This window comes from Podarcis tiliguerta (assembly GCF_965153285.1).
Source record: "Podarcis tiliguerta genome assembly, chromosome: 2".
In the NCBI taxonomy this organism is placed as follows: Eukaryota; Metazoa; Chordata; class Lepidosauria; order Squamata; family Lacertidae; genus Podarcis; species Podarcis tiliguerta.
The window spans coordinates 81704202-81731818 of record NC_139535.1 but is presented as its reverse complement, the minus strand read 5'-3'; the positions used below and the strand labels follow the sequence as shown (position 1 = coordinate 81731818).

At 43.9% G+C, this 27617-nt stretch overlaps 1 protein-coding gene across 4 annotated transcripts in view; it reads right to left on the bottom strand.

Annotated features, from left to right (window-relative positions):
- The window catches only part of DNAH9 (dynein axonemal heavy chain 9), a 183395-nt gene that overhangs the window by 6280 nt on the left and 149498 nt on the right, over positions 1-27617 (bottom strand). For all 4 annotated transcript variants that reach the window (XM_083429627.1, XM_083429628.1, XM_083429630.1 and 1 more), the window contains 8 exons: positions 24970-25118; positions 21921-22048; positions 11548-11775; positions 8743-8934; positions 7879-8070; positions 6139-6309; positions 2523-2705; positions 648-1037 (listed from right to left, as the gene is read on the bottom strand). In XM_083429627.1, the coding sequence (XP_083285753.1) occupies positions 648-1037; positions 2523-2705; positions 6139-6309; positions 7879-8070; positions 8743-8934; positions 11548-11775; positions 21921-22048; positions 24970-25118 (1633 nt within the window). The remainder of the gene's footprint in view (positions 1-647; positions 1038-2522; positions 2706-6138; positions 6310-7878; positions 8071-8742; positions 8935-11547; positions 11776-21920; positions 22049-24969; positions 25119-27617) is intronic.

The window sequence follows — 27617 nt, the reverse complement described above, 5'->3', positions numbered from 1 at the left end:
AGCAGCGGGAGGCTCCATTAGCTAAAGTAGTACCTCAGGTTAAGAACAGTTTCAGCTTAAGAACGGACCTCCAGAACGAATTAAGTTCTTAACCCGAGGTACCACTGTATTCATTACATTTATAACCCCACCTTTTTTACCTAAGGAGCTCAAGATGGCATGTATGTGGTTCTCCCCCTCCTCTTTTAATCCCCACAACAACTCTGTGAGGTAGGTTCAGCTGAGAGGCAGTGACTGGCCCAAGGTCACCCAGTGAACTTCATGGCCAAGCAAGGATTTCAATCCAGGTCTCCTAGGTCCAAGTCCAACCCTCTATCCACTACATCACGCCGGCTGGTTGACAAAAGGTTCTCCCTCAGCAAACATGAAAATAGGAGAATGAAAATCAAAATCCACCAAAGCTCTGCTCAGCCTGGCAGGCACTAAAGTCCATTCGCAACTACCCACCCATCACATCACTTTCCTCCTTCTCCTTCTCCTCCTCCCACCACTAGAAATATTGACCAGTCCCTACTTCAGATTTCAGGTTTCAATAGAAAACATTCCACACATTTAAATCTAAAGTTATTTTTACATGATATCATACATGATTGTTTAAACGGTCCATTCCCTTAGTGTAGCAACAAAATCCCAATGCTCATATTTACCTGCATATCCCAGCGCGCACCTTCCATAAATAAGCCATGAACATATGCACCTTCCCGTGGGGGGTTGCTGAACTCCTCACGGTTCCTCTTGGTCACATCACACTGCAGGGTCATTTTGTCTAGAGGCCACTCGTTCTTTCTGGCCATGGACTGCATGATAGCCGTCAGGAAAGACTGTGGGTTGAAGAATCCTGCCAACCACACCACAGATGGTAGCAGGAAGTCCCCAGTCCAGGTCTCCAGCTCCTTGATGCGGTTAAGAAGGTCAGCAAACCAGCTGCCTAGACCAGCCATGGAAGGATAAGCCCTCTTGGTCCATGATTCAGGTACTGTGTCTAAGAAGATGGCATTCTGTAAGTTCTCCATATCACTGGTCATGGTTAATTCACCCTTTTAAAAATGTATGAGAGAGGAGGAAAGGCATTAGTCTCATTCAGAAATGCAGCAAATATGTCAAAGCAACATGTTTATCTGTCCTGATGTCTTGTTTAGAATGGTTTTCAGGAGATCAAAAACTGTCATGTTCAACCTGCAAACAACGTTGGTGGAAACAGGACGACCAGCATTTTTGAAGAGTAAAATCTAGAAATGTATTCATATCTCTCTCTTTTTTATTTTTAAGGAAAATAAAAATATGTGTTAAACTACTAGAAATGTTTTAACATTATTTCTTCCCTTGCTAATCCTGGTATGTACATATAATTTTAAGGTAAGGGGCAAGAAGCACATAAGAAAGAAGGCAGGCAGGCAGGAAGGAGAGGGCAGAATGGAAGAGGAACCTGAAGGGAGGGCAGGTGGTAGAGGGTTGGAGACAGGGAACCGTGGCAAAGTGGGGCTCTGAAGGCACTTCAGGGTGCTCAGGAGATAATGTATGCTATAAGGTAAAGAGGAGTGCTGGGCAGGAGGGTGGTCAAGAGACAAAGTAGCTAAATGAGGCAAAAGTGGGGAGTGATTTGAAAAACAGGGACAGACGAATCCAAGGTGTGCCCAATTTCCATCTTACTTTGCACACCTACCTAAGAGTCAAAGGGTGTGATAAACAAATGAATGAACAAACAGTGGAGTTGTGAAGTGGCCCCCATGGGCCCCTACTCTCGCGCCAACTACTATTGAAACCCTCCTTGCTATCAAAATGGTGTGAGATGCAGCATGGAAGATGGAGGCCAGCAGCATTCAAGTTCACAGAGCTGAAGAAAAGAGGGCCAAGGAGACAGCAGGGCTGAAGTATAAGCTACACATCAGCCTACGGAGGAAGCGAAGGGAGACAATAGGGCCCTCTGTGTGAGTTCCTAATATTTATATATTGCTTGGCACATCCACAGGTATCCCAAAACGATTTATAATAATAAAGTACATTAAAATGTATTTAAGTTTACAGAGAGTCACAGGGGAATTCAACTATCATTACAACACTGAGGCCAAAAAACAAGAGAGATCAATTTCACATATTACCCCCTGGAAATCAGCAGCTAAATTACTAGCTGCTAACTTCTTGGAGTTTCTATTGTTTCTATTACACGCTACGTTTTATATTCTGAGCTTGTCCATCATTTAGTTCCACTGGCAGTACTTTATCATTTGGTATCTTTTTAACAATAGCGGGTGGTACCCAACTAAGTCATACCTCAGAGCAGACCTACTGAAATTAATGGACTTAAGTACTAACTTACGTATGACCAGCATCTGATATCACCCACTGATGTTACAACATATATGCCTACTTTTTGCGGTTTATGCATCCTTGTATATAAAGTTTCCTTTCAGGATGTAAAATTTAGTTGCACAGGACACTCATCCCGGACTGGAGGGCTGCAACATATAACTGGGTCACTTGTCTATTTTCACACTCAATGTTACACAACGAAGAGCCTCTACCTTGAGTCCCAGGTCAAGTTCTCTCAGCGACCTCTTGATTTCACTAGTAAGGAGGTTCATACGCTCACATTCCTGGAATGCAACAACAATGTATGGCGTCCTCTCTTCCACCTTGGCCATCAGCTCAGGAATGTTAAACTCATCAGTTAGCTTCTCCAGGATATCATCCAGCAGCGCCTTCACCTGCATACCAAAAGGAGGGTTACTGAAATTTTATTGCAGAAAGTGGTGGCTGGGGCCCATTGGGACAGGTAAAGTGAAAGGCAGGTGGAGCAACAGTGGTTGACCCAGAGCCACTGGCAGCCAGAGCCAACTAATTCCTTCCTCCTTGCTGAGTTCTGTAAGGGCAACACTGAGACTAAGGAAGAAGAAGGTGACGGGCAGTCCTATGCTCTGGACCGATGTACCTCAGGTTAAATGTGCTTCAGGTTGAGCATTTTCAGGTTACGCGTTACTTCCAGGTTTTGCCGCTCATGCATGTGCAGATGCTCAAAATGACATCACGCGCATGTGCAGTAGCGGCGAATCATGACCCGCGCATGCGCAGACGCGCAATCGCGGGTTATGCTCTACTCAGGATGTGAACGGGATTCCAGAACGGATCCCATTCATATCCAGAGGTACCACTGTAATTAAGAAGGCAGGACAGTGGGGGATGGCTCAGGGCAGGCTGAAGTTGGCGAGGCAGTGTCCCATTCCCCCTACTGAACCAGCCTCCACTGCTTGCAGAAGTCAGGGAAGATAATCAACTATTCATTGCTGCCTTGTGAAAGTTAACCTGCACCTGCTGAAGATAAAGCTGAGCCGACATGAACCTGGCTCCTCTAAATCAACCCATCCAAATGGGCTATTACATTCTAAATACCTACAAGCATTCAAAGTGGCTCTTTTTACAGAGATGATTTAGAAATGGCCACATATTATGCAGGAGCTCTCTCCTCTCCTTTTCTTTCTTTCTCCCCCCCCCCCCCTTCTTCCCATTTTCCCGTGTGCCTCATTCTGAGGTTGGGCTGGTTCAGTGAGATGGATGAAGCTATAAAAGCAAAAATCAAACAGTGGAGCATACTGTATTGCACCGTTTATGAGCAATTTTATTCATGTATTATTGACAAATGCAGGAGATTATTTTAAATGGAATTTTAAGGTGAACTATCTCAGCACATTGTAAACAAGACAAGAAAAGTCTGTCAGCTCCCAAGGTCTCCCTGCAGCTCAGCTCAGCAGCATGGTCACCAGAGTTTGGAACATCATCTCATGAGACGGCGGATATTAATACATTTAAGCCACTAAATCATTTAAAATGTATAGAATGACCTTCGGTCCTTTCTTCAAAGCATTGTATTGTATTCCCTTGTCTTCTCTGTCACCTGCCAATCAATCTGATCTATTGGCCACAAACCAGCAATTCTATCAGAAGCTTTACTCCTGCCAGATTCAAAGGGTGTCCATGTATACCAGAAAGAATAGTAGTTCCCTTTCTGCACCAAAATTAAAAGTTACTTGCTCTGCAGACATTTTCCCTGGTAGATTTCCATCCACAACTGGAGGTGGAGGGTTAAGGTTCCTGGGCAGTAAGAGAGGAGAACTTAACATCAGAAAGATCTTGGTCAGCAGGTAAGTTGGCACACTCCAAGGATTCCCTTTGCTGTAGGCTGGCAAACAGAATTATCACCAGCATTTAAGCAAAATATGATGTAACAGTTGGGGTTCTTCCTTCAGCCATAAAAGACAAAATCATTTAGAGGGAAGCCAAAAGAGTTTCTCTAAGCCTGGGAAAATTTCTTAGGAAGGCTGAGCACACCCCTAACTGTTGCCACATTTTACTTAAAATGAATTTCAAATTTGGAGGCACTTCTGCTGGTGAAACAGCAGAGAAATTCCAAGGGAAGAAAAAGGTAATTGCAACAAGACCACTGGCATTTATTGTGGAGGGTGGGGCTGCACCTCCCCAAGGGTGAAATTGTTTCCATGGGTTCAGGTCTCTCTGCTCCATGACGTTAAGTGTGCCTCCAACTTGCAATAACCCATAAAATCACAGGCACAAAAATGAAGCCTGGATTGCAGGGAATCTGCCAGCCAATTCACATTCCTCCTTTTAATATGTCAGCACACTTGATCTTATTTCACTCGGAGTGAGGCATTCGCTTGAGTAGTTAACCAAAAAGCCCAGACCATGTGTCTGGTTCTGGCCGTGGTCCTAGAAAAAGAAGCCACGTGTACAGGAACTTGAAAGCCAAGAAGATGATCAGCCTTGGCAGCAACAAATGCAAAAATTAATTAACCCAAGATTGGGATTAACCATTTTAATCTTAGCCTCTGAGTGTAAAGAGGAGGAAATAATGGGGCTGATCCTCAACTGTCCATGAAGTGCAGCCAGAAAAAAGTGTTCATAAACCAACTTTTTAATATTGACCTTCCTGTACCTTATAAGCATGTACTGGAGTTTAATGAAGTAAATGCTTCCCTTAAGAGAACATGAGGAAATAGGTATGTTTGTTTTTATTGTTACTGAGAAGTCTTCTACAGATTTAAACTATGTAAAGAAGGCATCAGAGTTTCTTGAAAAAACGCCCCAAATCTCCCTTGTTGATCTTAATCTAGGATATTCCAGCTCTTGTATACCGATGATATTATTATTATTATTATTATTATTATTATTATTATTAGCATTTAAATCCCACCTTTTTCTCCATGGAGCTCAAGGTGGAACAGGTGGTTTCCCCCTTCCTCCTCATTTAATCCCCACAACCCTGTAAGGTAGGTTCCCCCCCCCATACATTTTATTAAAGTTTGAAAGAAAATATACAAAGGTTAATATCAAATATCTAAGAAACTAATCTAAATAAAAACTCAAACCAAAAAAAGGGGGGGGGGAGGAAGGGAAAAATGAAAAATGAAAGAAAAAAAGAGGGGAATGAAACTAGTAAAAAAAATATGAAAAAACCCTTCTAATTCTTTGTCTGTCCGCTATATATAGAAAAGAACATCTACACCAAAACAACACCCAACAACTCCACTTTCTATAAACCAATATTTTCTTCAGCCCTCAAACCCAGATATCATAAATTCGCTCTCTTTTTCACACAAAAACCCTGCGAGGCTGAAGGTTAGGCTGAAAGGCAGTGACTGGCCCAAGATCACCTTGTGAGCTTCATGGCCAAGTGGGGATTTGAATCCATATCACCCAAAGAGAGTTCTGCAATCTGTATGGCAGCTGCCTGGTTTTTCCAAGACATCCTCCTGGGTTGCACACTGCGACTACAAACTAGAAAGGGGAAGCGCCACTGTCTGGATGGTCTCCCGCTTTAATCTCTAGGAGGAAGTCAAATCTAGGCATGTAATGGATTATACTGGCCCCTCTATATGAGAACCATGGTGTATTTCCACCATTATTAATTCTGAATGACAGCAGAGGTCATAAGCCATTTATTTCTACAATGCCCACAACATTGTGGATATTGTACTGGAACTGTACAGTTCCAGGACCTCTTTTGGAATCAATAATGGCAGTTCCTACTGCCTAGTGAAAGCAAACTGGGCTGTATGAACTGCCCATAAACTGAACAGGATTCTTGCTGAAACTAAATCAAGCACTGTCTATCTGCTGTTGACTCACCTTCTCTTCCCGGGTGGCCCCTGAACCTTCTCCAAGGCTGGTGTCCCGGGGCTGCAGCTCCAAAACAGTGCGGAAGAGCTTTTCTGAGGTTTGGGTCAAGAATCCAATTTCTGCATTGGGGTGGAGGCCATAAAGGTACGGAGACTCAGCAGGCAACGTACTGTCTATGTACTGGGCAGGAAAATCACATCAGGATTATCAGCAGGGTTTCAGGCATCTCACACAATACTACTAACAGGACACATGCCTCTGATTCATTTGTAGTGCTAGTGAGCCATTAGGAAGACAACATTAGAGCTGCAGGTATGCTGCATTAAAAATCAGACCAGCCTCAGCCCAACCAAGTTTTGCAGCTATTATACCCAAACCTTGCTACAAATTTCCAATAAGAAGCCAATTCTAAACTTGGTTTGGTGTGCCCTTTGGGTGCAACAGTTTTAGCTTGTAGCTAGGAAATGGATGGGACGCGGGTGGCGCTGTGGGTTAAACCACAGAGCCTAGGACTTGCCGATCAAAAGGTTGGCGGTTCGAATCCCTGCAACGGGGTGAGCTCCCATTGTTCGGTCCCTGCTCCTGCCAACCTAGCAGTTCGAAAGCACATCAAAGTGTAAGTAGATAAATAGGTACTGCTCCGGCGGTAAGGTAAACGGCGTTTAAGTGCGCTGCTCTGATTCGCCAGAAGCGGCTTAGTCATGCTGGCCACATGACCTGGAAGCTGTACGCCGGCTCCCTCGGCCAATAAAGCGAGATGAGCGCCGCAACCCCAGAGTCGGTCACGACTGGACCTAATGGTCAGGGGTTGCTTTACCTTTACCTTTAGGAAATGGATAATGAACAGTGGCACTGTTAGCCCTGAACTTTGGGGCAGAAAAAGAGAGCCTCAAAATGCACCTGTCACTGCAACGACTTTTACTTCCTTTTGGGAAAAAACAACTTTTTACACAGGGGTGTATTTGAGTGCGCTAGAGAGCAAACCGACCTCTTCATACCCCCTCTTAAGTGATGGGTGGAAAAGAACTGACTAGGCATTAGGTGTCACAGCTGGAATGGGTTGCTTTTTTCTTTCATTCATTTTGAGGGGGGGAAAGGAAGAAAAAGGTATCTCTTTCTTCCATTCCAGGCTGGTTGCAGAAGAGTAGGTGGGGAAATGAGCAACCAAGGCAGCACATGGAGAAGAGAAAGCAGGGTGGCAGAGCAGTCAGAGGAACTCCTAGTGCACATCTTGTCCTGGGCTACCTCAAGCTTGGGAGCACCACTGTCAACAAGTGCTCACAAGTTCACTTATTTTCTTCTAAAATAAAACAAGACTTGCTCTTCATATCCTTTTGCTAGCACTTCCCCCTCCCTGCCCGACAGAAGAAGTATATAAACAAAAGTATTAATAATATAATGAACAGCACTGTCAAAGTGTGTGACAGTGCTATCCTCTACTTGTTCCTTCTGAAATAAGTTCCACTAAGTTCGGCAGGACTGATTCCCAAGTAAGAAATGCTTTCGAGCAAAGAGGTGCAGCTTTCCATCAGGTCTGCTGTGGTCGGCAAAAGAATAATTTCTATTAATGCATGAACTGAAAGAGTGCCGGGTTCACTGTCACCTTTATCATTAGAGTGGGCTCTTTGGGGGAGATTGTGAACAACTGGCTAAAAAAGAACCACCCACCAGAAAGAAAGAAAGAAAGATAGATAGATAAATAAATAAATAAATAAATAAATAAATAAATAAAGTGTTCGGCAGGGATACCTGGTGATAGCTGTTGTAATCCATGTTCCCTGGGAGGGGAAATCCTGGGGCGAGCAAGAATTCTCCCTCCAACATTTCAGGCTTGATGTACTCTTCCAAGTAGGTCTTGCAGAGACGTCTGTCCCAGTCATCTGTGATGTGTCCTCCATACATGATCTCTCCAAAGAGGTATCGCAAATCGTCATAGGGAACCTAAACAACAATAGGCACCAGATAAGACCAAAGGCCAACCTAGTCCTGTTTTCCACAGGAAGGCAACTGCTGTTGTTCCCCAGCGCCTGGTAATTAAAAGCACCATCCCAGAGGCAGCATGCAACCATTGTGACTAATCACAGGCTACAGGTTGCAGGAGGTGCTGCTTCCTAGGAGCACAGGCACCATGCACCCTTTTAAACCTTAAGTCTCAGGAAATACTTTCATGTCACTAGTTACATTTTTTCTAACAAATTTAATGTAACACAGCAGTTAAAAACCACTCCATGCTGTACACAAGAGAGTCGCTCAGAGAAGCCCAGACTGCAGAACAGACTGTGTGTATATGTGTATATGTATGGTGAGGGGAAGGGAAGGGAAGGGAGAAAGGGTGGGAGGACTGCTACTTAAAACAAGGATTTTCCCAGTTCCCTAGACTGAACACATTTATCTTGGCAGCCAAACACTTCCAAATATTTTCTCAGAAATGCCATGGTGGAGACACACACAGGCCAGAAACAAAAGTTCATTGGAATGGGGATTGTAAGATGAAAGATGTGCCCTTTGCTTGGAGCTACAGTAATAGATTAGTCCCCAAAACCAAAAAAGGCCACTGATATCTATTAAAGACCCAGGAACAGGTTAATGTATGAAAGATATGACGCCACTCACCTTTGAACTAGCCTCCAAGTAATTGTAAAGAACGTTGACTGAAATGGTCAAGTCCCCAGTGTTAAAGGGGTAGGAACGATTCCAGCCCTGCGGCCCAAACTTGCGCCTTTCAGCTACCACAGCATGAAAGTAGCAGAGGGAAAAAAGGATGCTCTTAAATTCATTCTCACGGGCACACATCTCCAGGGTGTCCTGCAAGGCAAAAGCGGGGGGGGGGGGGGGAGAGAGAGAGAGAGAAATAGGTGTTTTCTTGGTAAGCACCATGCTAGGTCCTCAGCAAGGGTCTCATGAACTGCAGATTTACCAAACAGAAATACACACTGGAGCATTGGACTTGGGTTATCCAAGTACCACTCCCCCCCAAAATTATGTTAGATTTATTTGTGTGAGAGGTTATAAGAGGGTCAGAGTTGACTTCCTAGACTTACCAGAATTGCACCTCTTCATTAATCCATTTTATGGATTCTATTTTTTTAGGATATAGCCTATTTGTAATCTAATTATTTTTTTCTACTTTGAGAGGGATACAGTATTGGCCTGAATATAAGCCTCACTTTTTTACCAAATTCTGACTGTGAAAAGTTAAGGTAAAAGGTAAAGGCACCCCTGCCCGTACGGGCCAGTCATGTCCGACTCTAGGGTTGCGTGCTCATCTCGCTCTAGAGGCCGTGAGCCGGCGCCGACCGAAGACACTTCCGGGTCACGTGGCCAGCGTGACGAAGCTGCAGCTGGCGAGCCAGCACCAGCGCCGCACACGGAAACGCCATTTACCTTCCCACTATAAAGCGGTACCTATTTATCTACTTGCACTTAAGAGTGCTTTCGAACTGCTAGGTGGGCAGGAGCTGGGACCGAATGACGGGAGCTCACCCAGCCGCGGGGATTCGAACTGCCGACCATACGGTCAGCAAGTCCTAGGCACTGAGGTTTTACCCACAGCGCCACCCGCGTCCCTGTGAAAAGTTAAAGCGCGGCTTAAATTTGTGACCTTACAAAAACTGGCTTTTACGATATCGCTGCTGAAACAGACATATGGTAAAACGGAATAGGTGTGAGTGCCTGTGGAATTTTCAGGGAATGGCTTACATTCAGGTATTGTCGTTTTTTCTCCACCCCACCCCCCACCCCCTGAATTTTAAAGGTGTGGCTTCTATTTGGGTGTGGCTTATATTTGGGCCAATACGGTATTATTATCAGGCCAAGTAAATAACATTTTAATTTTTTCAAAGTGCTTTACATCTGATGAAATCCACAACTAAAAATATCCCAAACATAAATAAATATTTAAGCTTGCTTCCAGAACTTATGTAGAATAAGAAAGCATAATCCCACTTGTCCCATCTTTTCCTGTTTTATAAGCATTTCTGATGTGGCAGATCTTGGCCGTTTCTGTACTTCACCTTATAATGTGCTGCAGTCTGGATGACTTCAGAGGGCATATTCTTTTACTGTTTACTACATCTAGTCACCACACTTTCAATGGAATCAATCATCCAACAACAGAAAGGGCTCCTCTGCATTTGACCTTCAGCCTAACAATACTGCCATCTTCAAACTAACCCCATGAATTAAAGAGAAAGAATACGCCCGCGGCTTGGAGTTATGGCCAGTGCACCTGGGCTCATTATGACAAATTGCAGGACAATAGAGAGCAGGTGGGCCAGCCGGCGTCCATGGACTCTTGACACATGGGTTTAAAAGTGTAACTAAGCGAGAGAAGCAGGAATTGACTTCTTTCCCCAAATTTTCCAAGCTTCAGGATGCAAAAGGAAGGGAAAGGCAGCTCTAAGACAAATGCACCCTGTCCTTATTTGACTGCACATGTCTCTCTAGCTGCAAACCCAAAACAGCAACATGATGCTGATGCAATACCAAACCACAGTCTTTATATAAAATTGATACAATAATAAGCTCTTTGTGAGACTCTGCTGCTTGCATTAGTTCTAACAGCAGCTCAAAGCAGCCAAATGAGGTGTGAAGCCACTGCTCCCACGTACAGCAGGATTTGGAGGATAAGATATATTTTGTAATAATCCAGCCATTTCGAGAACATTAATTACTATCTGATTTGCAGAGGCAGGATGGGAATGAGGAAATCTTGAAAGTTCCACCCCCTCCTCTCTCCTGAGCCTGGGATTATGAATGAAAGTAGATAAAAACAAAATAAGCCAGAGTTTCAGCATTGGTCCTCACCCAACTGCATCTGCCCAGATTCCAGCTCTTACCCAGGAGAATGCTGCAATGGAATGCCAAGGCCCATCATCAGAGTTCAGCAACACACATCTTTCCACCAAGGGAGTGAAGCCCCAGATAATGCTTCCTAGGTAGTGCTGGCTTACACCTATGGGCAAAGGGACCCACTCCCTCCCATGTCCTCCTTCTCAGGATGGCCAATCAAGGCATAGCAGCCTTGCACAGAGGGTTCTTGCTGGTCTCCCTGCCAATGGGAAACCATCACAGTAATGGCGTGACGAGCACCAAATGACCTTTTTAAGGGATGCAAGAAAATGCCTAAGTATGAACAGGAAAAGCTTTAAGGAGACTGCAAAAGTACACTAGCAATTTCCCCAGTTCACACAGACGTCGGCTCCAATTAGCAACGCTCAAGGACACACACAGCAGCACAACACAGCGGTGGAAACATGGCACTTGGTTTTTATCTCAGTGAGTCTCTGTAAAGCCATTCCCAGTTCAGTGCACAGCTATACGTGCCACACTGGGTGCATTGGCTACTTGCTAGGCTGATCTCCTTCCTGGCTGTTGTGGCAGAACATTGAGATTCTCCCTGAGATAGTGGGCCAATACCTGGTTGAAGTTGTCCAGAGCCTTGTGGAGGTTGGCATGCATTCCTGTTGGGGGCTCATTGGTGATTTTGATGGAGTTCTCGAGGATGCCCTGTGGTATGATGTGGCCTTCAGGTGAAGCCGCAGGCTCTGCACTAATGAAGACACGAAATGCAGGGTGACTGCCTTCACTGTGCTGCTCTAGCTTCTTCTCCAAGGAACTCAGCCACTTGGCCACCAGGTGGATGTTCTAGCAGGAGAAAAGGGGGTTATTACTGCAGCTGGTTTGAACAGACATCACACAGACCCCTTCCAGGAGGTGGAATGTGCTCCATTCCCCCTCCCCCGCAGCTTCACAAGAAAATACATTGCCTAATAACCCTCAGCACTGTAATTCACTTCCACAGACATTAGCTGCACATAAAAGGATGTGGATTTTATACACTTTGAAATGCAAAATAATCAGGACAAATAACTAGCAATTAAGGAAACAGCTCAGTGTGTTTGTTTTCTTAGGGATGATGTTATTCCATTTGTTAGAATAGTGTACTGCTGGTGAAGTGACGCTATTTCTTCCAGACAAAACAAAGTTCCTGTATATACAACTGAAATGACACTGCTTGATAATTTCCAATCAAATAACTCACCCTTGAAATCTGAGCCAGTTCCCAGAAAATCACATTTCACATTGTGCTCAACAACAGTGTAGGTGCCTTTGTTTTTTTTTAAAAAAAACTGGTTAATTTCAGGCTAGTTGTGCCAGCTGCCAGCTGATGGTCACTCTCTTGTTAAAGATTTCATCAAAGGCCATATTGATGAATGAAGACATAAAAGCAAAGAGAAAGGTGGGGGCGTCTAGGAGGATAGGGAACCTGCTGTTATAAATTATCAAGCTGGCATATCTGCCATTTCGCAGATACTGTATACTTAAAAGTTTGATTTTTAAAAACAAAACAAAAAACAACAACTGGATAGAGTAGAGGATTGGGATGGAAGGGGTAGAAACTGTAGATGATAGCTGGGAAACAGTCCAATGTACAATGCAGCACATCTGTCAGGAGATCCACTTGCTGAATTTCTGGTTCTAATACTTAAAGGCAGTGCTTTATTGGCTGCCTCACTTATGTAAGCTGCTTTGGAAGACTCCATGTTGGAGAGGGAGAACTGGGATCTAAGTTTATGCATAAAGATAAATAAGAGGTTATTCTGTTGTTTTCAAGTGAATTGTAATGTGCACTTTGTGTGTTTTAATTGTTTTACTCTTGGTACTTTAATATTGTCATTGTATTGCACCAGGGAGACAGAATAAATAAAAATAATGCAACTGTGCAGGAATGCATATGTGGACACACACACACATATCACTTCTCCACCTCTCTCCCTGCTCAGCATGCATGAATGTGCAACACATGTATCCACAGAGCAAATGAAATAAATAACAACATGATAATGGAAAGCTGGACAGGAACAGAAAAAGACACCATTCCTGGCTCTTGTCTAGCAATAGAGGTACAAACACTCCAAAATTAGTTAGGGTGATCCCAGATCCTTCCAGAGGTTAACAACCCTCTTACTGATTCACCATCTTGGGATAACACTGACACATGGGTAGAGTGTAAAGTAGCTCTCTCTCGCTCTCATTCTCTCTCTCTCTCTCTGTGTGTGTGTGTGTGTGTGTGTGCATAATACAACACCAGTTTGTTCCTTGTAGGCCTGGATATCATTTTTTTCTATGCAAACTCCAAATGTTGCTATGCCACCATAGAAGCATCCAATGCTGCACAAATATGTTCAGCAGTGGCTCAGTAAAAATGTGGGTGTATGCCGCACGCATAAATCAGTGCATATAGGAGCAGAGTTTTACAAAGTACTTCACCATGTGCGCTGCCTGGATACACAGCCAGTTCACATGACTGAATCCTGGGCATGAACCCAGGACTGGGTGCACTGGATCAATTAAAGACAACTGGAGCAGGAAGAATAGCACAGAAAACATTTATGAAGCAAATGGAACACTGCTGTGAAATTTGACAGCACTGCAAGGTCTTTTTCACTTCAACTGAAGCTTCAAAGCAGCTCCCACAGAGCCCTGAAATGCAGGCACCTTATACTGCTCTCCATGCAGTAACTCATCCAGACATGAGAGATTCAGGTACAAGCAGGATAGTGTAAAAAGACCCCACATTTCTATGGATAAAATTTGACAGAACAGAACAGGCACTCCCCACAGAGCATGATGAAGATGGATTCTTTAGGAGATTGAACCTTTTGGCTGTTGTGTAATATGCAGTCTCAGGACTGCACCTTTTGCTGTAAGGATATGGCAACAGCTGTTGCTTTTTCTTCCCATTGCATTTAGGTGCTAATTTATTTATTTCTATTCAGTTACCTTGATGAGATGTGGCTGATTAAAACTGTCTGGATAGCAAGACTACTCTTGCAGCTTGTCGCTGCTCAAAATGCAATACATGCACAGACATCTCAAAACCCCACTACAGCCACTTTTACATTTACACCAGTAATGACATCAACCCCATCAATTTGCAAAATTCAACTTCCTGAACTTCCTTGTTCTGATTGGTAGAAGAATAATGGCCTAAACCTGAATGGCTACAAGACCTATGATGCTGCAAAGGACTTTACCAAGCTCTTGTAGTAAAACCACCTAAAATTAAACTGTTCTAGCTGGGTGCCCCTTTTATTTAGATCTTCCGATGATAAAAGTCTCACCAACTTTTGTCTTAGTAACTTGCCCATAAGCCTAGAATCCTGTACACACTTCCCTGGGAGTAAACTCCGCTGAAGATAGTGGGACTTACCGTATTTTTTGCTCTATAAGACACACTTTTTCCCCTCCTAAAAAGTAAGGGGAAATGTGTGTGCGTCTTATGGAGCGAATGCAGGTGGGAGGCTCTGCTCAGCGCTCCCTTTAAAGATCCACGTGGAGCGTGTGTGTGGCTCTTGGGGGCTTTTCCCCGAGGAGGGAGAAGGGCTGCCCTTCTCGGGGAAAAGCCCCCAAGAGCCGCACACATGCTCCACGCAGCTCTTTAAAGGGAGCGCGGCTCTTGGGGGAGCCTTTTGCCTTAGCCGCGCGCAGCCTCTTCTGGGCAGGGGGAGCCTTCATCCCCCTGCCCGGAAGAAGCTGTGCGCAGCTATCCCATAAGCCAGGACAGCAAGAGGCTATCCCAGAAGCCAGATCTCTCTTGCTGTTCTGGCTTCTGGGATTCAGAATATTTTTTTTCCTGTTTTCCTCCTCCAAAAACCAGGTGCTTCTAATGGTCTGGTGTGTCTTATATAGCAAAAAATACGGTAGTTTGGAGGAAGTTGCATGGGATCACGCTGTTTTAGCATTCTATTTTCTTTCAGAGAAATGCTTTGTAATATGTGGCCCCTTACTTTCTGTCTTATCCCCCAACACAGTGTTGTGTCAGTAAAGGCAAGATCGTGATCCACAAGCACCAAAGGTTCTTTTCCTGTCCGTAGCTGATAAACAGAGAGCTGCGTGCAAATGGCCTCTCAAAATTCTCTGCTCTATTTGTAGCCAGAGAAACCAGGCAAGAGGACCATATCACTAAACTTCTCCAGGAGGAAGAGTAGTTCTCCCAACAGCTCCTTGGGGCATAGTGGTGGGCAGGTGTACTTTCCCCTATGAAGGTCCTCCCCAATCGCTCCTACAAGAGGCAGCAGCAGCAGCTGTTGGCAGCCTGACCAACATTCTGCATCCTTTGCATTGCCCCAGACCTAGGGTTATCTCAAGGTCCTGGGGTAATGTCAACAAAACTGGGGAGGGTATTTAATTCTGCAAAGCTGTCTTCTTTTATTGGATGAGGGGGGATTAAAATCTCAGATATGTTCTCAGAAAAGAGGGTATTTCAGGCTGAAGGCAGTAGCCTACGCCCCCTCCCTTCATCTTATTTCCGAAAGCACAGTGGATTTCCTAATCCATCTAAGGCTTGAAATGTGCTGCATGCAATGGAAAGGTGGGCTTGGTAATGAAGCAACCCACAGGAGTTCCTTGCCATTTTTTATGCAGGGCTGCTCCTTCTGGATGCCATGTTTATGTTATGATTCAGCAGAAGTACCTTGTGCTTTTTCAGTAAAGGTATTTTCATCACCCGTTCTGGACTTTGGGTTTTGCAAATTACGACAAAATGTGCATATACACACACCTTTCGAAAATTGAAACTGCCATTTGTGCAGCGCTACGGGTGTGAGTAGGAGTGTGAGCATATGTGTGCATGCTCCTGTCAGGGAGACAGATTGTATATAGCAATCAAAGGAACGAGGATGCATATGTAACAGATTGGGAAAGAGTCCAAGGATGGATAACAACACACACACACACACCAACAATATGTGTAGGTGTTTGAATTTTCCTTAAAAAAAAAAAGAAGATTCCCAAACATCTTTAAGCTTTTACATCTTACAAGGTAAAACATGGATCATAAAGACGTAGGCGTTGCTATGGTAACTCCTGGAAATAGTACCGTACAAACCAGCAATTTAGTTCACCACAGATTCTCTCCCACACCACTCAGCAGAGGTATACTGTAAAAGTACCAGGAGGTTCTCTTCCCCATTTTACAGACACTTTTCCAGGACCATCTTCCCAAGGTGTGTCACAAAGGTGGAAGGAACCCATTCTGCAAATCGGCAGGGTAACATCAAAGCGAAACTTTTGAGGCCTCCGATATCTGACTGGAAGGCCTTGCTGAAGACGCTGTGCAGTCAGCCGTGGCAGACAGATTGGTTCTTGCTGGCATCTCAAAAAGTATATTGCAGAGCTGGAAAAGGTGCAGAAAAAGGGCAACCAAAGCAATCGGGGGTCTGAATCAACTCCACTATGAGATAAGGCTACAGCATTTGGGGCTCTTTTTGTAGAGAGAAAAATGCAAGTAAGTAGAGAGGAGTATGAAATTAAGCTTGGTGTGGAGATAATACTGGAACCCAGGGTCATGCAATGAAGCTAAATTGGGAGCTGAAGTGGGAGAAAATAACTTCCTTACACTTAAACTATGGAAGTCAATAGAAATGATGGCCACCAGCTTAGATGACTCTAAAAGGGGTTTAGACAAATGTGATTCCCAGCAACTGGTATTTAGCGGCAGTAAATAGGTAAAACATAGGCATCGTGGTTGTTATCTGTTTATAGGCTTATCCTCAACAAATAGGTCTAAATTCATTTTAAAGCAATCCAAGCTGGTGGTCATCATTACAACTTCTTGTACTTTTGCTATGTGCTTCTTGAAGTACAGGTAACTCGCATCTTATGTGAAGGTTCATATCTGGGGGTCCACATATAAATGCGAAAATGCATAAAGCTAGGAATCCCTAGAACTGCCCTTCCCCCTGCCACAAAGTGGTAGAGCTGCTTACCTGGCTTTGGGAAGCTGGTGCAAGGACTTTGGCAGGTTCCTACAGCCCTCCTGCTGCCTTCTCAAAAGCCAGTGCCTTGCATACCCAGCTTTGGGAAGGCATTGCAAGGGCTCTGGGATGCTGCCAGAGCCCTCACACCGCCTTCCCAAAGCTGGGTAAGCCCACAATCACAGCTGTAGGAGGGTGGAAATAAATAAACAAAGATTGGGTTTTCTCTGCCCTTTATTTATTTATTTATTTATTTACTCACTCACTCACTCACTCATTCATTCATTCACCACCCAAACAAAGCTGTGGGTTGCCTGTACTTCCTTTTCTCTGTTCTGAATCTTCCAACATTCAATTTCACTTGATGACCCCAGGTTCTAGTGTTATGAAAGAGGAATAAGTTTTTCCACTTTCTTATCCACTTTGTCTGCAATATACATAATTTTATGCACCTTTTTGAGATGGGGTGACTAGAGCTGAGCACAAGTGTTGCTTCTCTACAGATATATGTTGTGATAATTGCAGCTTTATTTTCCATCCATTTGTTAAGGATCCCTAGCGTGGAATTTGTCTTTTTCCACAGCTGCTATACACTGGGTTCAGCGTTTTCACTGAGCTGCTTCCCCCAGCCTCCATTAAGCATTTGTATGATCCCCATCCACCCAAGATCTCTTTCTGAGTCAGTCATTGGCAGTTCAGACCCTATTAGCATATATGTGAAGTTTCAGAGGCTCAGATCAGTTTCCAAAGCATGGCTCGCTATCCTGCCCAGTAGTTGGCAGAAGCAGAATAAATTATGCAAAATAAGCACATGCACATATGTGCAAATGCATTTAATCTGACTAATTTCTACACATCAAGGAATTCTAATTTGGTTGGCAATGAACCCAAGGTTACCTTGAAGGTAATTGTTGGTGGTGGGTTGTTTTTTTTAAGCACATAGCACATGGTACACAACAGTTCTGCCTTGGCTTGTTTGCGTAAAAAAAACTCCTTACCCTCCACCCCAAGTGTTTGACATGTAATCCAATTATTTAACATGCAATAAGGAAATCTCTGCCAAGCTTTTGATCAGTGCATTGCTCTGGTTGAGCAGCTCATTGTTATTTAATTTAGTACATGAACCCAGCTCAGTGAAGCAACAATGTATGAAAATGAAAAGGCACTCAGGAATTCAATTAAGTCAATCAAGTGAGTGAAGGTGGTGACATTCTGACTAATGGATAAAGACTGTGGTTAAATTAGGACGAGCTCACGTCTGGACTTTTCCTGGTAAAAAATGGGATACAAACCAAGGTATTTGCTTTACTTTGCAGAAGTTACGACAGTGCTTTTTCTGGAGTCGGGGTTTAAAGGAGAAAAAGTTTAGGCCAAGAGCTAAGTGTGGCATCAGTGGTATCACATGTGCAGCATCAGGCTTCACGTACCCCACCACCCTAACAGCAAACAGCTATGGAAGCCTAGCTATGGCATCTCTCTCAAGGTACTCTACATGAATGCAGAATGTTAATGGGGACAAATACTGCTTCTTCCTTATCAGACAGCAGCTGCAGGGCACAAGATGAAAGCTCAACCATATTAGGTAAGGTGGGGGCATGAGGAAGCATAGAAGGGACTCCAAGAGTCCTCTAGTCCAACCCCTGCAATGCAGGAATCCTGCCCACAGTCACAGCCAGCCCTGGGTGGGCTTGAAGAATCAGAGTTACAGACTTTGGGTGGAATTCAACAGCACATTAATATAGTCATTCCATCAGTGCAAGCATTCCCCGCTCCCCTCTTCCTGCACTCTCTCCTGGGAGTTCTCCTGACCCTCCACAGAGCAGATTTGGGGAGAGGTGCAGATGGGGTATGGTGGGGAGGAGAGGGGAAACTCCCTCTATGCTAGAGGAAGTCCCTGCACTGGCTTCTGCTGGCACACTGGGCTAGTTGAAACCAGCTTTCCTGTTCAACTATGGACATTTGTTGTGTTTTCTTACTGCTTTTTCTTCTTCTGTGAAGGAACTGACTGTTTTCAGTATTGATTGTTGTTTTCATTGTTTATCATACTTTATTGAAATTTACAGTGGGGACCCTTTTTGTGTAAAAGTTGACATAAGAGCATAAGATGAGCCTCCACTTCTTTTGAATTCTCTAAAAGAGGAAATGTATTGTGGTGTAGTGGTTAAGAGCGGTAGTCTCATAATCTGGGGAACCGGGTTCACATCTCTGCTCCTCCACATGCAGCTGCTGGGTGACCTTGGGCCAGTCACACTTCTTTGAAGTCTCTCAGCCCCACTCACCTCACAGAGTGTTTGTTGTGGGGGAGAAAGGGAAAGGAGAATGTTAGCCGCTTTGAGACTCCTTAAAGGGAGTGAAAGGCGGGATATCAAATCCAAACTCTTTTTCTAATCTTAAAAAAACTACGTTGACAAGTAAGTGTTCAGTCTCCAGCACCAGCTGCAACATGGGAGTTAGGACCCTACTCTGTATTTGTGAGCAGCATATACACATTCATCTGGTTTGCACATAACTCTAAGCCATTGCTTGTTTAACAAACCATGAGTAAACACAAGCGTTCCCACAGACGAACAAACAATCCATGCTCGTTTCTCCAAAATTTGCTTCATTTTACAGCTGCTATTGCCTCATGCCTTTGTAATTTAGTGAGCATCTGGAGTGTGGTGGTCAAACAAACCTTGGTTAAGGAAGGGTGCTAGTTCACACATAAGAAAAGCCCTGCTGAGTGAGGCCAAAGGGCCATCTAGTCCAGCATGCTGTTCTCACAGTGGCCAGCTAGATGCTCATAAGCAGAACATGAGTCCAACAGAATTCTCTGTAATACGAAGCCATAGTTAAAAGAATCCAAGATTCAAAAGCCAACAACAAATCAATGACTTCAGATTGCTGGCTTTTTTTACTGCAAACAGATCACATAGTTAAATTGGTTTGCACATAATGATTTAATTGATGGTGGTTTAACATTATGTTTAACACTTCCCAGCAGAAGCTGAAGAACCAAGGAAATATGAAGAGAAACTGCAGCCATATAACAGATACTTTAAGAGAGAACACAAACCTTGAAGAAAGAAAAATAGCTGCCTTGCTGCCACCTGTGTTCAAGGGATCACAATTCCTTGGGCAACTCTAGCCCCTCATAGTTTCGGAAGTCAAATATTAATAGGAAGCAATCTCTCAGCAAATAAAAAAACAACAACTTTGAATGGTCACATTTACAGGATTCCATTCCTCCTCTCTTCTCAACACCAAGTCAAGCCCAGAACAAACTTTGAAGTAAAACCACAAATCCCTGGCTCAGTGTAATCCAGGTTTAAATCTATCAGTAATCACAACACTGACAGCATATACAGCACCTTTCCATCTCATTTACCATCTCTGCTGAGCCTGCTGGGCTGGAAGAGAAATGCAGTCTGGAAAGTGCACCAGTGATCAAATCATCCACACTTTGCAAACAGAGGAAACAAGGCACTGAGGAGATGCCTGAGTTCCTCAAACCTGGGCAAACAGCTAGAGAAAGGGATTAGAATTTGCATACTGTTTATCTGGTTACAATTGAACTTATGAAACAAGCTGCCCTTTTAAGGACAGTGAGGCATTTTTTGCAAGAACTAACATGAGGGCTGGCACCCCCAGGTACCTTGCATCAGATTCCTCAGATTCCCCAGTGGAAGAGCCTGGGCAGGGGAGGGGACAGGCAGGAAGTAGCTCCATGGTGGTACTAGGCATTTTAGACTGAGCAAAGTATTCTGGAAGCCCTGCATTAAATTAAGTACCCAACTTTCTACACTGTCATATAGCAGCTGGATCCCATGTATGTCATGCGACCAGACATCCACGAACACCAGCAAAATGTGCATTCTTTAACTACTGCTCCTCTGGTGCTTAGTGGGTAGGGAAATGCAAAGTTTTCTGTGGGTGAGAATCTTGTTTGAAAGGGGTCTTTTGCCCAGGAAGAGTATCCTGCTGCAAGTATCTTGCCTAAAACACCTTTCAAACATTGTCAAAATACTGTTAATTGGCAAGCTGTCCTTGCAGTTGTTGGGCAAAAATGACTGATTTTGCCTTTGGCTTTTACTTTAAAAATCCGAGACATTCAAATGAATTGGCACCTTCAAGTGAGCAGTGGAAAGCTCAGGAAAAGGTGGCAACTCGTTTTGGAGTAGTGCAAGTGTAGAAATTGGTACTTGTAAGAGAATTCGACATCCTGAGCAAGTGTCTACCCTCTAGAGCTCTGGGAATAAGTGGCATCGCCTGACTAAACACCAAGAGCTGGAGAGGCTGCAGAGCAGGGTTTCCAGTTGCCAGAGGATGGGGCTTCAGTGCTACACACCTTATTGCTCCTCCCCATGCCCAGCAAGAACAGCAGCTATGAAAAATAAGTACAGATATGCAAATGAGCTCAATTTGCATACAGATACTGCAGACTCCGTATTTTCTTGGTGCGCAATTTAAGGCCATGCTGGTACAGGTGGGGGTGGGTGTTCATATACACTCTTACACAGTGCACACAGCAGTGGCCATTAGGACTTGCAACCCTTGAACTGACAACAGGCATATCTGTCTATAACAAAACTGAACTCTGCAGTAAGCATTTAGGGCAAGCCTGAGGAACCTACAGCCCCTCCAGAGATTGTTGGATTCCAGCTCACTTAAGCCCCAAGACAGCACGGCCTATGATGGGGAATGATGTACGTTGCAGTTCAACAACATCTGGAGGACTACAGGGACCAGGTTCACAGAACATGAAACAAACACACACCTTGGTACTGTGCTCAAAGGGTCAGCTGTGCACCCATGAGAGATGTCACCAGACATGGTCTTGCTGCCATTTCAGTGAAAACCCACACAAAATCTGCAAGCTGCAACAGTGACTAAGCTCAATGTATTTGGCCTTACTGAAAAGCAGCTGACTTATACTGCCAGCCTGTTCCCTACTTCAAAACCAATCATCAGTTGCTGCTGATTTAACCTGTTTCTGCAGCAGTTGACTCAGAAGCAAGGAGTGGTTTTCCTCAAAAGAAAGAGAGATTATACCTGCAAGATAACCCAATGTCCCTCTGCTGCAGCAAAGTCCAAGGCTTTCTCAGCCACTACCTCCTGGCCTTGTCCAAGCGACACATTGTGGAAATTCCTGTTGTTAAAGGTGTAGCCAAGTTTCTTCCCTGAAAGAGGAAAGTAAGTTTTTTCAGCACAATGAAGCACACAGCATCACATCTTGATCTCAGGGTGCTTCTTGATGGACGTTTATGGTAGAATCAGTGCTACGCATGTGCACAAGTTTATTGCACCATCTACATGACACCATCATCACATTATCAGCCCTTCCTTTTCTTACATTTAACCTAGGATTTCATGTTACCATGGAAAATCCAGTAAGTAAAAATAACCCAATGAGCATCCGCAGTCACCATTGGTGTAGAAGCTAGTCCATATTTTTTTTCCTTTAGAAGTTTGTGGTGTGTGGGGTCATGTTTCTGTGGCTTTCCTTTATTGCCACACCCCAACTTCCACATGCTCATCATCTGAGCACTGTGCGCAAGCCTATTTCCACTGATTGCCAAAGGCATGCTGTTATTTCAACAACCCAGTTTGGAGAAGCTATGTGCACATGTGGGGCACTACTTTGAGGACCAAGAACATAACAGTTGTTGGGACTTTACATTTTTAATAGTGAGGTATTATGCAAAACTTCTCATCTTTATCAGAATTTCAGCACAGCTAAATGTAAGCCTTGCACAATACCTTGGTATTAAAACTTTTTTTTTTTAACAAAACCAAAGGGATGTGGATGTTACCCCACTCCCAAATACACACAAACATCCACAGGGAGGATGAGTGGGGGAATTAAAAGTGTGGGGGCATTAGAAGAAGAAGAAGAAGAGTTTGGATTTGATTTCCCGCCTTTCACTCCCTTTAAGGAGTCTCAAAGCGGCTGACATTCTCCTTTCCCTTCCTCCCCCACAACAAACACTCTGTGAGGTGAGTGGGGCTGAGAGACTTCAAAGAAGTGTGACTGGCCCAAGGTCACCCAGCAGCTGCATGTGGAGGAGCGAACCCGGTTCCCCTGATTACGAGACTACCGCTCTTAACCACTACACCACACTGGCACACAGAAATGTTCGTGTGAATGTCCAGAAGAGGAAAATGTAATCAAGGGCACAGAAGAAGTCATTCAGGGGAAGAGCCAGAACACACAGCATGGAAACATTCTATCAATGGCTGCCCATTGATGTGGATGGGAAACAATGGTTATAGCTATGGAGCTGCACATGTGGACTCTCGTGTGCCAGTTGCACACACAGAAAAATCAGGTCTGAATGACCTATTTGCAACATATCAACCCTTGTCTGGAAGAACCCTCAAACTTGATCTTAAAAAGCCATAGTACCTACGAAAACACACACACCAGCCCAGGGTCCCATGCAGGGTACATAGGGGGCTAGGGCCGTTAAAAGCACCCAAGTCACTTTCTGTTATCTTCAGCTTAACTTAAGAACCTTACTGAAGATGAGCTGGTGGAATGGAAGAATCCCGTTAGCTATAAAAGGTAGAGAAGGTAGCTGACACGACTGCTCTGTAAACATATGCTGTAGCCAGCCACATATTTAAGGCTTGCTCTTCAAGCTATCATCAAGATGGGCCGGAAAGAGCAGCACCCACACATACCCATGATATATATAGGCTGTGGCAACCCAATCAACGTGCATTAGGCTCCTGAGATTGAAATGACAAACAGCTAAATTTCTCTTTTGTAGTTGAATAATAAACGCTCCCATCAAAATCAAACTCTTAAGTGTGGATCTACACTGTACCTGGGAAATAATGGGAATGTGCCATAGGGCATTTTCACACATAAAACAGACAACTGCAAGGATTTGTAATGCAAACCTATTTGTATGCTGAGCATTCTGATTTGCATATGCAAACACCTAAGGCAGAATTCTGGCACCACTGCTTGGCACAGAAACTGTGCTTTTCCTCTCTCAAAGGCACTGAAGTTGCAAGTTGAATAAACAACAGAGATAAAAGGAAGGATTACAATACTCATGGTTATGAATATGGCACCGAACTGCTGTGTGTTTTGCACACACACAGGCTGTTATATCCAAGGTCTGTTGATAGAATCCCTTCCCTCAAGTCTCCAGACTGGGCCTTTAGGACTGGATAAAATCCTTCTCTCCAGTTCACTGCATGAAAATAATCATGCTTCATGCACTTCATAGGGATGGACAAGAATCTGAAGCAAGGATGCCAATCATGTGAAGACCCCTGCTTGAACTAAATCTGAGGTGGGCACAGTCTACTCCTGCTTCAGTTCTGCTTGCAATCTGCAGCCCTTTAAATCGGCTTATGCTATAAATCGATCAAGATGACATCTGGATCCATTTGTATATGGGGCGATTTGAAGGACAATTTCAACACAAGCTTGTCCTAGTGGCTACTAAAGCAGCTGGGATACATGGAAGCTGGAAGGAACAACTTGGAAGGGATGCAGTTCAGTGACAGAGCACATGCTTTTCATGCAGAAGGAACAATTCCCAGCATATCCGGGTAAGGCTGGGAGAGACACCTGCCTGAAATCCTGGATAGCCACTGTCAATCAATGTAGGCAAAAGTGAGCTAGATGGACAAAGGTCTGACTCAGCATAAGACAGCTTCCTATGTTCCTAAGGAAGCCAGACTGCTGTGCTTTAGTGTCAATCAGGTGGAGGAAGTCCAAAGTGTAGTAGATGCCAGCAAGTTGAGAAGATCTGGTAAACTAGTCCAACAAGAGGCATTTGCTGCTTGACTGGGCCATAACTAAGAAGAGCAGAAAGTAAGAAAGACCTTAAGGAAAGGAGGGAGGAGATGAAATAAAGCGGAAATGAAAGTGTAAGCTTTAAGTTTCTACAGCAGTGCTGCTAAAACTTTGCTTCTTCTATGCAAGCCAAACAAGCAGACCCTATCTGCTGCCAAGGGGAGATGGTTTCCCAAGAGTAAAGACTGTCCCACCAGAGAAGGCTTCCTTCTTTCCCTGCTGTAGCTAGCACATTGCCATGGGTTTGGTTTAACTGATGCAATTTCACAGACACAATTTATTTACCAAGCTTCTCTACATCCTTCAGAGGGTCAACTCCAGGTGAGAGGATAAAGAACATTGGGGTTGAAGGTCCAGACTCCTCAAATGATGTTGCAAAATCCAGAGATCTTCCTGCCACGTATTTATTCCCAAGCTTTTCTTCCACAAAATCTCTGTTGGAAGAAATTGCTGAACCTATTAATATTCAGGAAATACAATGCATTTATAAAATAGTGTGCTCTTTGACTTAATCAGAATTCATCTATATGGCCTGGGGATTTATTATCTTAGACTAAGTCTCAGAATGGAAAGAGAGAGACAGAGAATACATGGAGTAATAATGATGGCTCAGGAGCAACCCCAGACTTCAAGCATTCAGGCGGATAGTCTCTTCTGAAGGAGACAATTATTATTCTTTATTAAATTTGTATATAGCCCTTGATCCAAGGATCACAGGGCGGTTCACAACATGAAAACACAAAATACATAATAAAACTAAACCAAAACAAACCAATAATGCCCCCCTCCCCACAGACACATTTAAAAAGCCATAGAATGTTAATCAGCCAAACAGCTGATTGAAGAAAAATATTTTTGCCTGGTGCCTAAAGTTATGTAGTGATGGTGCCAGGCGAGCCTCCCTGTAGAGAGCATTCAACAAATGGAGAGCCATCACAGAAAAGGCCCGTTCCTATGTTGCCACCCTCCAGACCGCTCCTGGCAGAGGCACCCAAAGAAGGGCCTCAGATGATAATTGCAGGGTCTGGGTCAGTTTCTATGGGGAGAGGTGGCCCTTGAGGTATTGCAGTCGTATGCCATTAAGGCTTTACAGGTCAAAACCAGCACTTTGAATTGGGCCCAGAAACAAATTAGCAGCCAGTGAAGTTGGGTCATGATTGGTGTAACATACTCAAACCCACTTGTCCTGGTGAGCAATCTGGCCACCGAATTCTGCACCAACTGGAGTTTCTGAACCGTCTACAGCTCATGGTTAGTGAGAAGAGCCCCACTTTGAATGACATGAGCCCCAGTTTGGATGACATGTTAAGTCAAACGATGGCTTAGCTCAGCACAGTAGCAAGAAAGATTGGGGAGGAGCAAAGAGGATGCACATTCCTCTCCAGGAGCCTGCATGTTCAAATATTTTCACTAAACCATAGTTTAGTGGTGCAAACCAGTCCACCCTTTTGTTTAGTATGCTTAGCTCGTCTGTGCATCTCTCCTCCCTTTCACTGTGCAATAAAAATCCCCACAGGATGTTTTAAATAAAACATGGCCAACTTGGATCTTTAGGTGTTTGATACTTTCTCCTAGAACAAAAGTTTAGACTTGATTTTCCAACTTCCAAACTTAGTGATTCCATGATACATGAGTGCAAATTAAATTTTTTGTTCTTTGCTGGGATCATGTAGCTGCTGAAAGTCAAATCAGAACCTTCAAGCCCATAGACATTATCAAATGTCACTCAGTGGAAGACTCAGATGTTGAGCAACAAACAAGTCCTGATGGAGCAAAAGACCTTTTGCTTTATTTGAAGTACTTGTACTACTTTTACATGCCTGCCTGAAGTTTACATCTCCTCAGTCTGCTTCACTAAATAACTTATAAAGACATTAACAACCAGTCGCATCAGCTAAACTTTATTTATTTTTTTCTTTAAGAGAAATAGCAGGCACAATTTACTAATTGAAATAGCAATGAATTATGGAGTTTGTTTCTGCTAGAATGGTTTATTCTTAAAACTTGAGAGACAGGGGGCAGGTGTCTTGCACTAGAATGTGTTAAAATGCATGAGGCTGATATTAATGAAGTCACCAAGAGCTGTTGTTCTTCTCCTTGGATAGGCAGCATTTGTCTCTCTCTTTATGACAAAATTGATTGCACACAACAATGTTTTCTAATGAAGAAATATAAAGCAAAGCCTTAAGAGAATGGCAGAAGTTAAAGTGTTTTGTAGCAGGCAAGGAGTTGGAAATAAATGATAAAAGCAGCAATTTATTATAAATGTTAAAAGATTGTCTCCCCTTTGCTCTTTTGCCCAAAGGATGGTTCGCATTGTATTAAGCATCCCACAAAGAGTTTTAAAGCATTATAAAGCATAATGAAACCCAATGATAAAAGGCAAAACAACTGATTAATTAAACGCAACAATAAAAGGCAAAATAATAAATTACAACATAAAAGTAGTTGCAGTTGTGGTTTAATAAAGTGATTGATGGGGATTCGTGTTAACACAAGCTTAGATTTGATTGGGGGTGGGGAGCAATGGGAGCAGGGGTTTATAATGAAATATCCTCCAAGAGATTTTGGAACTTTGTGATCATTACTATCAAATTATCTCATGCTGTTCCTGTATAAGATTGCCTGGCTTCCCATCAAGCACGGGTACTTTTTATGAAGTCAAGATTTGATGCAAAATAGCCTATAAATCCTTGGGACGCGGGTGGCGCTGTGGGTAAAAGCCTCAGCGCCTAGGGCTTGCCGATCGAAAGGTCGGCGGTTCGAATCCCCGGGGCGGGGTGCGCTCCCGTCGTTTGGTCCCAGCATCTGCCAACCTAGCAGTTCGAAAGCACCCCTGGGTGCAAGTAGATAAATAGGGACCGCTTACTAGCGGGAAGGTAAACGGCGTTTCCGTGTGCGGCTCTGGCTTGCCAGAGCAGCGATGTCACGCT